Source organism: Coptis chinensis, chromosome 8, assembly GCF_015680905.1.
Source record: "Coptis chinensis isolate HL-2020 chromosome 8, ASM1568090v1, whole genome shotgun sequence".
NCBI classification, from domain to species: domain Eukaryota; kingdom Viridiplantae; phylum Streptophyta; class Magnoliopsida; order Ranunculales; family Ranunculaceae; genus Coptis; species Coptis chinensis.
In genome coordinates, this window is record NC_141463.1 from 25500554 (window position 1) to 25518386 (window position 17833).

Below are 17833 nucleotides of genomic sequence, written 5' to 3' on the forward strand. Positions count from 1 at the left end.
CTCTATAACTCCTTCAAGGAGTGGGGAACAAACCAAACCACCCGCAATTGTCAAAGAAAATGAAACTACACCTCCCAAGAGAAAGGAGAATGGATGAAAGAGACTACTCTACATCAAACGAACACAAGGGGCAAAAGTTTACAATGATTTTCTTTCTTTTGATAAAGTTATCTATGGTTAGCATTTCATTTTGTGCAGGACACCAAATTAAAAAAAAAACTTGACAGAGATAAAAGAGCTAGGGAAATTGGTTGAGGGATTAGGTCGCTGAAATAGAAAGGTTTGGTGCTAAATGTCTAAGCATTGCTAAAATTCCAAAATCGGCAATCACCGTTTGGTCTCACAGCATGGATAGTCTCCAATCTCCCCAAATTGGCAGCAAGACTCACAATATCCCTACCTGTCATGGAGTTGTGGATGGCAAAGTCCCAACCAAAATGACTACTATCAACCCAAATGATTTCCCTAACAGGATTTCTTTAAAACTGGGGCAATTTTTAAAATTTGAACAGGCATCGAAGTCTCAGTAAGTCCAACAACAATGGTTGACTCACCAGCACTTCCTGCCATAAGTTAATCCTAGCACCATCTCCTAATTTAAAGCTGAACTTACTCTGAAAATCCACCTAAAACCCTTTGAATCTCTTTCCACACTCCACACCAGTATGTAGTAGTAAGCAGAACATTATTCCATGATTTCCATCCCATACTGGTCTCCCCAAATCTAGACCTAATCACTCTTCATCACAGTCAGTCTTGCTCCTCCCAGAACCATTCCATGCCAAATTAAATTGATGCATCCTCCTCAAACCCAAACCCTTGGCTCTCTTAAGCAAACACACTATCATTCAATAAACGACGTGGTATCTATGGTTCTCCTAATCATTCTATAAGAAGTTCATCTTAATCCTCTCAATATTCTTAGCCACACTCATCGGCCTAAGAAGAATAGACATGTAATCAAATGGAAAGTTTGAGAGAGAGCTCTCAACCAAAATCACATGCCCCTTTGAATAATGTGCTTGTGCCAGCATTTTAAATTCCGCCAATTCTCAATCACTGGATCCCAAATCCCCACTGATTTTATGTGGAGCTGGCAATGGGAGGCCAAGATGTCCTGAAGGCAGTGTCCCAGCACTCCAACCAATAAGCTCAAGTCTGTCAAACCCATACCCACTTCAAACACCATACTTTTTGCTATGTTAACTTTAAGCCCATAAACCAACTCAAAGCAGCAAAGGATCTCATGAAGAAACCCGAGATGCGAAAACTCTCAATTTAGAAAGACCACAATATCATCTGCATGTTGCATATATGAAACAAGCACGCGACCCTGAGCATCGAAAGCCTTTGATAAAACCAAGCTCATAGCTTACTAATCAGCTTACCAAGAACCTCCACTACCAACAAAAACAAGGGAGGGGAAAGGGAATCCATGTGTCTAATACCTTTTGAGCTTCTAAAGAAACCAGCGAGTAACCCATTAATCAAGATAAAAAACGAGGTGGTAGACAGACAAGTCTTAATCAACTTGGGCCACTTCCATCAAAAGGCCATCCGGCTCATCACATTCTCTAAGAACTCCCCACTCACAAGATCGTAGGTCTTTGTCAAATCAATCCTACCAATATTACCAAGAATACCGTTGGATCCCCTATCCTCGGTCTCTTCATTAGCGGTGAGAACTCCATCCAAGATCTGTCGACCATCAACAAAAGACCTTTGTTCCTCTGCAATCAAAATGTAAATTACTCCTTTTAAGCCACATCGACAGAACCTTAGAAATGATTGTATAAGCACTACTAACCAGACTAATACGCCTCAAGTCACTTATGTCCACCGTCCTTTTTAGGGGTGAGCTCGATGTTGTTCAGGCTATTGGCCAAAAAAGATTCCTGAAAGGTGTCTATGACATCCTTCTTCACAATCTCCCAACAGTCCAACACCTTTTATAAAATTCTGTATTGAAACCATCCGGACCTCGCGGATTTATCCTTATGGAGAGCAATAATGGCTCTCCAAACCTCCACGCCGACAAACTCCTCCAGCCAGATGCTAATTTGGGAGTTTACAACCTTCCCACTAACACAACTTGAAACCTAAAGCCCCTCAAAATCACTGCTCCCCAAGAATTTTGAATGCCTCATTAAGAATTTCATTACTTACGTAAATAGTCTCCTTGATTTATAAAAAGACTTTGAAAGTCTCCTTTGTCTTGTTTTGAAGAAACTCTGATTCCTTTGAACCCCACAATTTCTTTTACTTAAGATGCTCCGTTATCGACCTTCCCTTTGAGTTAGAATATGGGCTGATGTCCCCACCAAGCCACCAAAGCGCTTCCTCAATGCTTACTGGCGATGCCCAAGACTTGTTGAAAGATGCAAATGGCAATACCCACACCCAATTTTGAAAGTTAAGACAGTTGATGAACAAGCAGCTAAAGTATACATATATGTATACAACCAAGATCATTTTTCATAATATGGACCAAGTCATAATCCTTTTTTTGTTTTCATAAATAAATAGCAGTTAAAGAGACCCAAATCCCTGATGGCATTTACCCCTTTCATCCTCTTGTTAGTTTCGCACAAATGCTTCATATTAGTAAAAGCAAAAGCACAAATAAACGTGCCTAAGAAAATCACTATAGCCTTCTACCATTTTCTTTATTAATTCAAAGAAGCAATAAAAGATTGGTAGAGGCCGCATACGCTTACCTATACCCATTGTACCCGGACATCTAAAATAAAGGAACAAAAGCCCCTCCCATAGAGGGAATGCTTCAATGCATACTAACCCTCCTCACAATGTTCACCACCTGGGCACAAAATGGCGTCTGGAATCTCCTATTTTGATCTACCTTTAACAGCTCAATGATGATTGCTGAACTTTTTGTATGAGGCTTGAACTTTATTAAAAAATTGTGATGGTTTTCTGCCTGTTGCAGTTATGTTGAACTTGTGGAGTTGTGGGTGATTTGATTTGAAAGAATCAAGAGGAACTTTTGGAGTGGATACCCATCTCATGACATCATTGAGCTCGGCTGCGAACAACGCAGTCAAACCCATTAAAAGGAAAATATTTTGCTATACATCTAGTATTTAGGTCAAACCTTTGAAACTTGTGAAATTACCACTTGCAAAGTGATCAAAAAATAATGGCGAGTATTCTTCTTTTTCTCAGAAAACTTAACAGATACACAAAAGAAGAATGAGAGAAATTTCATTCACAAACTTTTACATGTAGAGAAGTGGTATGCAACAAGTACAAGCACACTCGAACAGAGCAATTACGGAGAACTACAAGTAGAACTATCAATTCCTTTATACAGGAACTACGGAACTACGTCTTCCTTGAATACCAAAGCAATGCAAAACTTCTCAAGAAAAGTAGGAAAGTCACTGTGAAATAAACTTCTAGGAGATATAACCAAACTTCTAGGAGATATATACAAATTACGATTTAAAGCTACCCTTACAAACTTACTACCATGCTAGTCGCTTGTAATCTAAAAATCTACTAGAGATATTTAAGGAGTCAAAATTTATATCATGGTTCCACACCAACCCCATTGTTTACCATACATAAGAAAAGTTACCTTGAAGGACAAAAAAAAAAGATGTCCCATAAGGTAAGGATATTTACAAAAGAAAGTATTTCATATTTACCATATGGATTGAGCACTTTGGTCGAGATAAAGCAGCCCCAGCTACTTCTAATATATTTCCTAAAAGGCAGGCATACCCCGGAAAATCACGTGATAGATCAGCCGGAAGAAAATTGGCATCCCCACGCAGATGCACAGCCAACTGATGAGTATAATGGTCAAACCACCCCTGAGATGCAAACTGGAAAACACAACAACAGCAACAATAATAAGAAAAACAATAACAATTAAGATAACAAAAATTATAATACTAGCAAGTATGATGATAAAATAATAATAACAATGAATACGAGCATAACATTTTACTAAATCAAATAAACATATCATATGACGAAAGTCTCCGCGTCTCTAGACATCTTACTATCTCACATAATTGTAGTAAGAGATTCTGGAAAACAACATATTTCCAAACTACTTTATACTTTTGGGTCTAATATCTAAATGAAAACTCACATGAGTTAGCCTCATAAATGATGTCGAATAAACTTGAGGGGCAGCCCTATTAAATGTGTAGTTGCTTATTTTGTAATATAACTTGAGGGCAACACGTTGGTTCAACTAAGCGGAGGTAAAAATCAAACTATAAAAGGAAAACATAATTAAACAACAGCAGAGCCTACAGCCTACTGACCAAGTGACAACCGCAATGTTTTGGAAAAATCAAACTAAATCCACTTTGATGCTGACCAAAATATCTCAATTCAACATTGCCTCGCTATTGTATAATATACAGAGTGCAAACTGACCCGGGTATAGCAAGAGAGTGTAGACTACAAAGTTTCCCTGAGACGAACTCTTTAAAATTCAAAGTCCAGACTCATATAAAAAAACTAAAGTTAATTTCCAGTTCTAAACGCAAATCTAGGTGCACGGAGAGATCCAGTCCAGAGTCAGTTGACCAACCAACTTGATCAGCTTTAAGCTGCGCTCTCCCTGTTTTCACATAGTCCGCTCCAGGGTCACACTAGGTCGAAGAAACTACACATTGGAGCTCTACCAACTGAGATATATCCTCCGAGCCAATGCTTCTTCTGTACTTTTCTGGCGTGCATCCTGGACTTGAGCCACAGGTCACGCCAATGAAGAATCCTCAGTTGTACTGCGCTCTCCATCAAAATGTGGTTAAAAAGATTACAGAGAAAGTTATTGACACCACACTCATCTGCAAAGACTAGTTAATTCCAATATCTTCCACATGTCAATGCATTGTAAACTCTTTGCCTCCAAACTTCAGTACCAAATTCAAGATTTTTTCTTCTCTAGCTTCATGTCGCACAAGACATTGGCCAATTCCTCCTTCAGAAAGACCACTTGGAAACAAATTGAGCTAATGGGAACGTAAAAACGAAGTTGTTCCAGATCTAATTTCTGGGGGCACGCTTTCCTCCTCCCAACGATATCTCAATGATTGCTGAAAACAGATACGAACATACAATAATCCCTGACTAAATATTATCTAAACAAGGTTAACTGCCAAAAGAACGAGCTATATAAATATTAGAACTTCGTTAAAAGTTAATCGACTGCTGCTAGATTGATCTTGGAGTCACTTTTAGTTCGATATAGCAGACACTAAAGTTGGTAGTGGACTGCTGACCATCCCAAGGCTTAACAAGATTGATCAACCAATGTCCCCTGCATTGTTCTACTGGGCATGACTTGAAAGTGCATCGAAGCAATAAATACATTTATTAAAACTGTACACACGAAAGTGTGCAAGAGCCAATTCATACAAACAGCTTGGAGCACCGAGTTTTTACGTAAATTCACTGAAAGGAAAAAAAACGAAAAAACACACAAAAAACAAAACAAAACTATATTCAACATGTGATATACATAAAAACACCAATAAGGGTGATCACCTCTTTTAAGAATGGAAAATGCCTCCATAAGAAAGGAAGGGTAATAATTTGATGGCAGAAACTCCATTTTAGGTCAGTATTCTGGCAGGAACAATCATTTTGGCCAGTGTGAGAAACAATGTGGATAAGGACTTGTTCCAACAAAGATTTTCTCCTGCTGGAGTCATGATTCGACACACTTTCCTGCACAAAGAAATCTATATTGATAAGATACCAAAAAATTGTCAAGCCAAACTCATTCAAATTCTAAGAGACAGATGCAGTTCTAAAAGGTGAAAGTGTAAGATATAGTATTTAGTTTACTATCATTGAGGTATGAGGAATACCAAAGTGCTAATTAGTGATCCTTTGTATCATTAGTTACTCTTCAAAATATGACTAGCAAGAAAAGAATGATACATATTATGACTCATAACATTTTAGCTCTTAGATATGTTCTGGTTTTCAAACCTTTCTAAATTTCTAGCAAAATGCAGCATTTCAGATCTTGGACTCCTCTCTCAAACGCCTCTCTTCCCAAAAGCTCTATTGCATGGGTGCGCCCTAATTTCCTCTGTATCGCGTGCCTTTGTCCTGCTAGTACCGGACACGGGTAAGGACACGGACACCGGACACAAGCAAAACAGTACCCTAATTCTCAGATATCGCCCGTGTCCAAATCGCCGCACCGTGTCCAAACCAGACACTCCATCCCGCACCCATGCAACACAGCCAAAAAGTAAAAGGATCCTTAAAATGGATAATGCAATTTAATAAAAATGCACATTTATCATTGTTTTAACTTATAACGCCCAACAGATTTAATGGGTGTTGAGTACTTTACTCCTACAATCTCAGGTACAGCTCAGGACACTTTGGACTTCTACATTGACGTTTCATTTCAGAAATATTTCTTTAGCACAACCTTTACCCATGATACATCTTGATTTACATGGTGAAAAATCAATTACATCATTGTAGTGCTAGACTGCTAGTTTATTATTTGTCATTGTGAAATAGTATTCACTCACTTGGTATTTCACCATTTTACATACAACTTTAAACAGTAATAGAGCTATTATTTCATTACTTTCTGAAAATGAAGCCCATTACAGCAAAAGTAATCCCATCTTAGCACAATACTAAGTTTAGGCTACCCCCTCCCCTCCAACTTGAATAAACAAAACAAAAAGCTTATAGTACAATGAATTCCCAGTTAATCATAAAATATTGGAATCTCAATTCTTTTTAAGCGTCCCACTCCCCTTGACCATTATATAGTTGCCTCCTTCACTTTATGTTTGAAGATTCTCCGGTTCCTTCAATTCCATAATTTCGTACTCCATCTTTCCCTTGGAAAATGGGGAGTACGTACAATGTCACCCTAAGAGCCTCCTTCGTCCCATCCGGATGTACCAAAGCCTTGTGTGGAACAAAGCAAAAAATATTTCCCACGCCCTCCTAGCAATAGAGCATCGAACAAAAACAAGATCCACAACTTCCTCACATCATCTACAAAGTGAACGATGAACAAACATTGTCTAAAACTCTAAATCCTTCCCTTTCACATTAAGCTTGTCTATGGATTGAATACACCTTAGGTAAGTCATCCTAAAAGGAACAAAAATGGTATCGGCCAAATTCACTGAGCTTGTCTATTTCATAAAAAGCTACAACTGAGAATGTCTCCTCTTCACCCAATTTATTAAACGCAACTTAATCAAGATACTCTAAATACGTGTGACCTAACATTGAAATCACAATTTTAAACTCCTTACTTTTTAAGGACATGGTGCCAAATTGCCGATCACTAACGCAAGTTGTAGGTTGTAACTATATAATGATGGGAATGATGGGAAGGAAATAAAACTTTCCTTTATTACTTTTTCGTTTTGAAATAGTTATAGCCTTATAGGGTTAGGCAGACACCAACCTGTCTTGCTATTCAATATCTAGTGTACCACATTCCCGTAGGCATCCTCAATAATTTTTTTTTTTTAATCAATAAACTCAATTAAATTCATTCAACTCCAAAAGGTTAAATATAATGATCTTAGGCATAGTTGTCAACTCCTGAATCGGAACGGGGATCGTTTTCTATTTTTACTGAATCATAAATCGTATCAAGTCGTAAATCGTAAGATTTAAGCCATATTTTATATAGGTGATGTAAATTTTTAGATATATATATATAGCTTAAGAATATTACTAATCACGTGCTTGTGTTTTGTGGGGTGAAGTTTGTGGTCCTTTAGAAGCCAATAAACACAAGAAAAATAATAAAGAATGGGGTGAAATTGGTTTACATTTCCTCAGAAGCTAGGACAGACAAAGACACTAGCCCAATCGAAGAAAACTTCTTTGACCTCTTCCACTATCTCCTGTATCTCTCTTTCTCTCTGTGCTCAAAGATCCTATTTTTCTCTTCCCATAATATCTAGATGGCCGCCACTAGAAATATGACCTGCTAGCCAACTGAACTTTTGCTAGACATAGAACACACGGTCAATTTCCCCACCAATGCTTCTCTAACATTTAATTGTGGATCCCGAAGTTTATGGAATGAGAAGAAGAAAGTGTTCCAAACATCAATTGAAAGTGGACAGTTGACAGTTGACAAGAAGGTGATCAATACTTTCCTCCATCATTTGCAATGTTAGTAAAGGTTTGGCAGATTGATACCCCTTCAATAAGATTAACAATCATTTTGATCCTTCCCAAGTGGCCAAGTGGGCAAGCCAACAAAAGAATACCACTTTCAACGAAATAGACATCTTCGAAATCCTTTCATTTGAAAAATTAAAGAACATCTCCATAGCACCAAGATTTGAGATTTTGCAAGGAAACCACGTTGGTCAAGACCAAGTAGAAGGTTTTCACGATAAACTCATCTCTCTCTTTCCAAACCCACTACCATGAGTCCACCTCCCAAAGCTATTCCCCGCATGGGAAATGGAGTCTAAGTTCTCTGTTTCCAAATCATTAAGGCCTCTTCAGTAAATTGTAAAAACCAAAATAGACAAATCTACTCCTTTACAAAGCTTTGGGTTAATTTTGGATCAACCTCTCGCTTTCATCCTTTGGTTAGTGATTCATGTATGATCAGGTTGGGTTGTGAAGAGCCTTGTTCTAAAAAACGACCTAAACCGCCTAGGCGGTGCCCAACGTTCTTGCCTAGACCTAGAACATCGAAAGAGTATATGTTTCACTTCATCCTCTCAAAATAGATCATACCCTTCAGTCCTCTCTTCTTTTCTCGTTGTTCAACTCGGGCAGTTCACTAGCCACCTTCTTCAACTCTTATGCCTTTTTTAAAGAAGTTCTTCTGCTTGTGTTTAATATTTGAAACATTTTCAATGTTTTATACTTGAATTAATTGTAAATAAGTAAAGTTTGATAAGTAGTGGGTGTTTGTGATATATATATATATGTGTGTGTGTGAGGGATAGAACCACATTGGATACGAATCCAAGCAAAATTGTGGACTTATAAGTTGAATTAAGAGCTGAATTTTTGTAGATATGATCTCCCCACTATGGAGAACATGCTCACAAAAATTTTGGACCATTAGATGACAAGTTCAAAAATGAACACTAATTTTTGCATGGTTAGACATCCAAATATGATGATTTTTTGTAAGAATGATCTTCATGATGGTGAGATCATCTCCACCAAAAACCAAGCCTTAATTCATTTGTACATCGAAAATGTGGGCACAATGTGCACATAAAGAATGTGGCTCTATCCCCTTACTCTACAAATTTACTTCTGACTTTATTTTTTTTTGTAGATGTCATTTTTCCACCATAGATAACAACCCTACCAAAAATGGGCTTGTTTGAAATTTTTGAAAGATGCCAAACGAAGGTTGCAAAATTTTAAATCTTGACACTTAAAAAAAAATCACATTTTCAAATCAACTTTTGAAAGGAGTAGAGATTTCGAAATGAACTCAAATTTTGTGGATTTGATCTTTATAGTGATAAGATCATACCCACAAAGTATTAGCTCTTAGTTCAACTTAAAAAGGGGTGTTGTATAAACTGTTGTACAAAAAGTGTTGTATATATATATATATAAGAAAAAAAAACCCACCTAGCATCTAGGCGACCGTCCGACTACCGCCTAGCCTTTTTTAGAACATTGGTGAAGAATATTTTTCCTTAAGGTGCTTTGGCTCAAATTGTGGTTGTACCAATCAATTTCTATGTTTCGATTTTGATATGACATTTAGTGGATCTTCCAGCATCTTGTTATCAGTGTTTCATGTCATAACAGGGGGGTGTTTGGCGAATTTTTCTACCCTTGGCAGTTAGTTCAGCTCAAAAGACTTGGCAAATTACCTTTTATATTGTTTGTTTAGGGTTTGTGGATTGAGGTTCAGTAGGATTGTCCTTGAGAACCATAGGAAATGCATGTATATCTTTGTAAATGAACCTCCCACTTGATGATTATAAATGAATGTAAGCTTCATGATTTGTTTGAAATGGCCCGAGTAGGGGGCTGCCTTAAACCCCATAAATTATGGTAGGGGTATTTGTAGCACGCTTGTCCTCAACTAACTTTGTATAATTTATTATGGATATTCACTTAAATATATTTTTACAAATAAAATTAGTTCTTCCAAATGTTATGAAGAAAATTTGATATCACCTCATCTTTCTCAAGTTATTAATGACTAGTATTGGCCTGTGCCATACGGCACTAAAAAACCCCAGTAGAAGCCCAACGAAAAAAGCCCAACTGCCCACCCAAAAAGTCCAGCCACATTTGTTGACTTCAAACAATTATCCAGTACTCCTGTTGCCACTTATTATACTGTCCACGCCCCATAAGCCCTAGATCCGCCACGTCATAAGCATTATAAGTAAATCCAAAGGTTAGGGTTGGTTTATGGGCCCCACACCACCCTAATTTGTTATATAGATATTAAGTAGTTTATTGATAAATTTAAAGAAATATATACAGATAAACAACATAATCAATGAATAGGACCACATTTACTTGATGTAACAAAATAGCGGAGAATCATTTCAAAAAGATTATTTAGTTAAGAACATACCATCCCCAAGCAAACAATGTCTCTCAACATGGCATGTACACGTCTTTGTGATAAGTATCTAATTGTTTTACAAGCCCGTGGACGGTTGGGATTTGTCAAAATAACAACAGTCTCGAGCAAGCAAACAGCTGGAAAACCCGCAAACTCAGACGACATCAAAAGTTGATCCTTCAACTGATTCCTATGCAATGTAAATTGCGTGTGAGTACTTCTAACTAAATATAATAAATTATAGATATAATCAAATGATTTGTGAAAGTGCAAGACATTATAAGACTTTGCATTATATATCAACTTCAGAGGTCAGACTAGAGACTAAACAGAATCCAAGAAAAACATTTGAAGCCCCACCAGGTTCAGGAGAATGGCAAACAGATCCACCAAATATGATTACGATTAATCATAATCTGATTAAGCAATACAAAGAGTCAAAGACTAGTAATACACGTATATTTTCAAATGAGATGTGTCACACTGTAATCATAATGGCAGTGTGAATCATAGAAGATGAGAAAATCCAACAGGAAAATCTCATATTTCCATGATGAAGCAAATATCGACATTCCGAATAAATTGACTTTGTTCTTTCTTGAGAGGACAAAAAATCTATGGGTGTAAATTCTCCATAAGAAAGATGTTATAAAGATGGTAAAGTTGTAACATCCGATCAAAAAAGAAAACATACGCTTAACAATGAAAGAGTTCGTTAAAAACAGGACTGCCGCTTTAAAATTCTTAAATTCTTTAACCAAAGCTAGTAAGTATTTAGTACAAAGTTGTAGCAAATGGCCAGACAAGTTCCAAATGAAAATTCAAACAGGTATAGTCCATAAGGGGTAAAGCACCCACCTATTCTGATGAACAGCCTGAAGACATGCATATGCCAGCTGCTTAACGCTATTGTCCATGATGGAATGCTCTGAACAGTCCTTCGTCCTCAGAAAGAAAAGATCCCCTGTCACATGGTTAACATTTGTCAGCTGATAAACAAGATCAAGTAAGAGACAGAAGTGAGAATGAAGCAAGCAATGCCATATTCCTAAGCAAACAATTACGAAATGATGAAGAGCATATTATTGCCATAAAGAAAAAGGAATCTCAAATGTAATTGATATAAAGTAGAGCTGACCAAGAATTATTATTTGACTTGAAGACTAGGTTGACTGCACTCCAAAATTATAACTCTCGCTCTTCGTAACTTTAATAATGTATATGAGTTTGAGACTTCAATCTTCTCCCTCTTCTATGCCAGGTATGCAGTCGTAAACTCTGAAATACTAGTGCATTAAATTGATTCCCAACAGCGTCCAGCATATCAACATGTACCGGTGCCATGCCATTCAAATCTAATTCTCTCCCTCACCTTAGTCATATTCTAAACCTTACAAAAGTAAATGTTCCACAACTTTTACGAAAAAAAAAAAAAAGATATATGAATTGATCAAAGCCATAAACTAATTCTACCAAATCTTTGCTCACTTTTCAAGTACGTGGAAGAAAGTTTCTATCACTTTGCAATTTGTTGATTTTATATATAATCGGGATGGGCTAGTGAGATGAGTGGACTTTTGTAATTGCCTAATAGGTGTTTTCGGGAAGTTGAGTGTAGTCGACTGGCTCATCATACTAGCTCCTTGAAACTTAGACCCTTGAACATTGTAACATTTATTATATCTATTCTAATAGATAAAGCGAACTCCCCTTGGTAAAAAAAATATATTACCTTATTTTCTGATACTAAATATATAACTGTATTTCCTAAATTATCGACCTAAAAAAAAAGAACTTAAAATGTATTTCCCAACCAATGCGACTCTTAGGTGTTCAACTCATTCACTTCAAAGACAGAAGATGTCTTTTACAAAGCCAATAACTGTTCGTCTCCATTATCCTCTCCACCACTCAGTCACTCACTAATCTCTAATCTCTCTCTCACTCCAACTGGTTTTCCGCCATTTGTTTTTCTCTCCTCATCTTTTCATTCCAAATCAAACGTCTCGGGATATGGAAGAGGTAAGATTAATATTTTCTTCTTCTTTTCTTTTCAACTTTTCTTTTGTTTTACTTTTGTTTTTGGGCATTGTTACAGCCTCAATTTTGCAGGAGTTCCATTGAATAGGCAGTTAATGTGCGGACAACTTATAGCACCGACAAACGATGATTTGTATGTGGGTTACCTTTTTCAAAGAATAAAAATGCTGTGAAATGTTCTATTCAGAAAAAGGAATTCAACGACCTTATTTACAGCCTCAATTTTGCAGGAGTTTCATTGAATAGGCGGTTAATGTGCGGACAACTTATAGCACCGACAATCGATGATTTGTATGTAGGTTACCTTTTTCAAAGAATAAAAATGCTGTGAAATGTTCTATTCAGAAAAAGGAATTCAACAACCTTATTTACAGCCTCAATTTTGCAGGAGTCTCATTGAATAGGTGGTTAATGTGCGGACAACTTATAGCACCGACAATCGATGATTTGTATGTAGGTTACCTTTTCAAAGAATAAAAATGCTGCGAAATGTTCTATTCAGAAAAAGGAATTCAACGGCCTTATTTACAGCCTCAATTTTGCAGGAGTTTCATTGAATAGGCGGTTAATGTGCGGACAACTTATAGCACCGACAATCGATGATTTGTATGTAGGTTACCTTTTTCAAAGAATAAAAATGCTGCGAAATGTTCTATTCAGAAAAAGGAATTCAACGACCTTATTTGCATGATGATATAAAGGTATTATTTTGTTTTCCTATCCTTGGTTTCTCAAGTCATGTTTTTATTTTCTTACTGCCTATATCTGATTGTCTACAACTTCAATCAAATGAGTATGATGAAATATTTTTCTTATTAGGGAGATCAGGGTTTAATTTTGAAACGCTTGGTCTCCTGCGTCTAACCGATGCTTCTGTTCCAGTGCTTTTTATTTGAGATTTTGATGTGCAGTTCTGTTTCTTTCAATTTATGATTTATGAAGGATGTTCTCATTATATTGTAAACCTTGATGAATCAGTGACTGGAAAATTAACTAGACTTGGTCCCATTACTGCATTAACTGATCAAGGTTGAAAATCATCCATGTTCATCCAACGTACATTTTTCCCCATTTTTTTATGTCACAATGGTATTGGAACAGACCAACAAGCATACCATAATGTTGACTCATGCATATAGCCACACCTACAGTCTATACGAAAAACTATAGTGAGTTGGTTGACACATACTCTTCCGGGATGTGCCTGCTAGAGATGGTGACTTTTGAACACCCTTACAACGAGTGTGAAAAATCATGCCAGATACTTGGGGAAAAAAGTTGTGAAAGGTGTGTCCTTTCATGGATTATTTATCTTGACATGTTATTGCTCATTTCTTATTTTGTGTTTTTATTTTTCTGAATTGGTGTGGTGGAGCACTTCTCTCTTTCAGTTAATGCGGTTTTCAATTTTTACAGTAGTTGAGTTATGTGTTCATCCTTGGTGTTATTCTGTTGTTCTCACTAATTCTGTTATAGTTTTTTCCGGATTCTCTCGAATGTTTAGGTTGTTTGTATATCATACAACCAGACGAGAATCCGGTTTTTAAGAATCAATACATCTCTCATAATAATCACCACTCGTTTCAAGTTTAGTTATTATCATGCATGGTACATCGACCACTTTGATATTTTCCTGTTTTTTTACTCAATATCTTCTTTTGGCCAGTGATAACAAATCAAAGTACACAGATCAATTTTGAAGTGTGGTGGGTTGAGTATGACGATCTTTCGTCAAAGTACACAATTCAAGAAACCCTTTTATTGCTTCATATATACCTACTACTGGATTGTGTCATCTTAGTCATTTCTTTGATTGTTCACTTTTTAGATGGTTAGCAAGAATTTGACCGTATATGTCATTTCCATTGGTATTGGAGTATTGGACAAGACCTCATTGCTGTTTGAATCATTAAGTTCGAATAGGACTGAATACCCAAGTTAAACTATCTACAGTTTGCTCACCTGGGTTGGTCCTTAAAGTATCGTTTCTCAATTTTTTTTTCCAAACTCATTTCCTGATTTTTCTAATTAATGCTTGAAACTTGCTTGAGCACACTTGAATTCAATATGATGTAAATACAATTTTAAGTTGGTTTACATTAGGGCAGTATATACGTACAATAATTGGGTTCAAAACTCTGCTTTACCATGTAAATGGCCAGAGGTTAGCAATGGACATGCTTCAATTATATATAATAGTTTGGTGCAACTTTTATGTATTGTATATACTTTGAAAGATGACAATTATTATAGGTTCATTGACCAACCAATTGTAATGAAATGGTGTTCGTCACAGAAGAATTTGAGTGTGAACCAACAAGGTTTCTACACCTAAAAGCACGCTTTTGTGGCTACAAGACCTACATCAAGACACCAGGTTATATATGTTAACAATCTAACTACAAAAGAATTGCTTATGAATTCGACCAAGCCATGGAGTGCACTTGGAATAATGTGAGTGTACACCAAGAAAGGTTTTTCATCCAGACCACTTTTCTACTAGCAACATTACTTAAACACCTGGCACCCTCAATTGAAGACTAGACAAGAATGAGCTATTGATCTATGTGAAAGAGTTCAAATTCAGAAGAATTACTTCTACATACGACCATGCTAAGGAATGCACTAAGAGAGAACGTGTTGGATTTGAAGACTACACATCTCACCAAACATCCAAGTGTACAATGCATATGGATAACTTATATGAAGTGTTCAAGCTCAAGATAGTATGCAGGTCTTCATTGCTACTCATGCTGATTTGTTATGCTTTAATACACAATCTGTCAGTGTTCCCTTTTTCTATAAATTCAAAGGTCCAGAAAATTATGTAAGAACTGAGAATAAGAAATTCTCTCTATCAATTTTGCGTATGTAATAATATTTGCTTGGTTTACATGTCCTTCCTTACAGTTTTTAAAAACATATTCTTCTTGCAATTGTTTCAAGACAACGTTTTACTTTTTAAAGAAAATGAGTGAAAATGTGATAAATTTTGATTCCTGTATTCAGTTGGTTTTCTTCGGATGTTCCAATTTTACCTATGCTTTTAAAACTTCTATGGTCCTGTTACCGTCTATTGAAATCTTTATTATTATTGTTGTACTTAGTTAGCTTCGCAAGTGCAACGCGCGTGCCAATTTGCTAGTTTCTATAAATGCAAAGTGAATTTTACCGATCAAAAAAAATAAAATAAAAGTCTTGTTGTGAATTGTCTATTTGTTTTAGTTTCATCCTTGCTCAGCCATGCATGATTGCATCCCTTTGTTTTAGTTTTCTGTAGTAGTTAAGTAGTTTATTTTTTTTTTTCTAGTATTGATATTGTAACTGTCTTTCCCTTTATTGTATCGAGTGGGATATCTCATCCTACAAAGTTGACTTTATGATATATATATACACACACACGACGCACACATCACATTTTACCGATAGAAAAAATGTCTATTTGCTACAGACTTCTTCTTGATTTCTTTTGAAAAGCTTGGGCCCCACAATTGAACAATAAAGAGTGTCAATCAGGGAGATGGTCATTTTTCAATATCTTGCATGTTTAATTTTTTTTGCCTCGAGAAAAGCTAATCCTCTCCTATTCTTGGCATCTTCTTTCCTTCCCTTTCCTTTACAGTATTGAGCATATTAGCTGTCAAACAATGACATTTTAATAGAGGACATTGTCTACTATGACACATCTGACTTGAACACTCGATCGCATAGAAAACAGGAAACAACTTCCAAATAAAGTTCATGCAACAACAAAGCACCTACCAACCAGAAATAACTAGCATATTTGAGATAACATTGCTTATCAAATATAAAAAACAACTAATATTAAACCTACCATTAACTCGAACAAACTGAAGAAGCAATCGGCATGTCTCCACAAGGATAAAAAAATCACCACTATTTCGAGCATCGAAGAAGAAAAGCAATTGGCGGAAGAACTTCGAGTCCGCATCAAAACAGTCCCTAAATCAACAGCTTGAAAAGATCAAAGAAAGTACAAGATGAACATTGGAAATCAAACTAGCATTATGAATCAATGGGAGGTGGGCTTCACTAACTGAAGTCAAGAACATGTTTTTTCATTAGATGATGTATATATACACATCAGGAAAATAAAGTACATTGAAGTGAGATTAACGACACGGGTAAAAAGATAAAAACAGAAACAATATTCATAATAGCCTAACACCCTTACCTATCAACCTTTTGGCAGCGGTTACCAAAAGTCAAGTAGAACTCCTCTCTAATCTTAGAGCGCTCGGCCTGTACAGCCTTCCTCCCTCTGAAGCATTTCTGCATCCAGTAATAAGTCAAGTTCCATACTTGGCAGTAATAGGTTGAATTCTTGTGCATTTAATCCCATTATTAGTTTTAGCTCTGTTATTGCTTTACAGGTAGAATTCGAGCCGAACTACTCCAGCTTGAATTCCAACCCTAGTAATTCTAATTACTTTGATAAGCCAACTGCATACACGTGTTGATCATTTATAGGTTCACTTTTTTTTAAATGAAAGTATTACATCCTCATATAATAGTGAATTTGTGAATAGAAACATTAAAATTAGAATTAAGGACAGAACTACTGACCTGGATTACAAGAGCAGAAGCTTTCTGAATCCGTAACTTTTCTCTACGCTCACGTTCTAATTTAGTTTGTTGAACGAGTTTATCTCTGTCTCTTTCTTTTGAACTTCTCCCACCTAAATCAACTCTTTTCCGACTTGATTCTCCACTGAAATACATTTTTTTTTTTTCCCTTAATTTGATCGGAATGTTTTTTTCTTCTTCTTCTTCTCTCTCTACTATTTAAAGGAGGGTTTTGAGAAAGTGGAATATTATGTCGGCCTAAACTCACTCTTTTTTTTTTCTTTAGCTTTCCGTTAAAAGTGGGAGTAGAGAGTTTGCGTAGTCCCTGGAGTTTGTTAGCCTTTTTTATAAGTGGCAAATTGGTCAATTTATCGTTGTGGAAAAAAAAATGGTAGGGAAGCCATGTAGATTTACCTCCTTTCGTATTCTCTATATATATATACTAGTTTTTGAACCCGTTCAACGAACGGGGACCGTTTTCATATAATTGATTTGATTTTTTTTTTAATATTTTTTAAATTATTCTATATCAAAAAGTTTTAACTATTCGTAGAAAGGGCATTAAGGCATAATAATATAGTATTAATAATATAAAAAAATAGCTCAACAAACATAATTAATTTGATTTATGACCAAACCACTGAC

At 36.2% G+C, this 17833-nt stretch overlaps 1 protein-coding gene across 1 annotated transcript in view; it reads right to left on the reverse strand.

Moving 5' to 3' along the window:
• Positions 1–17470, reverse strand: part of LOC147480756 (E3 ubiquitin-protein ligase UPL6-like) — a 31016-nt gene extending 13546 nt beyond the window's left edge. The window contains 7 exon segments of the mRNA XM_086575768.1: positions 3669–3848; positions 5530–5712; positions 10571–10751; positions 11420–11525; positions 16437–16564; positions 16797–16894; positions 17189–17470. Of these exon segments, the coding sequence (XP_086431894.1) occupies positions 3669–3848; positions 5530–5712; positions 10571–10751; positions 11420–11525; positions 16437–16564; positions 16797–16894; positions 17189–17344 (1032 nt within the window). The 5' untranslated portion in view covers positions 17345–17470.
• Between the last annotated feature and the right edge of the window lie 363 nt (positions 17471–17833).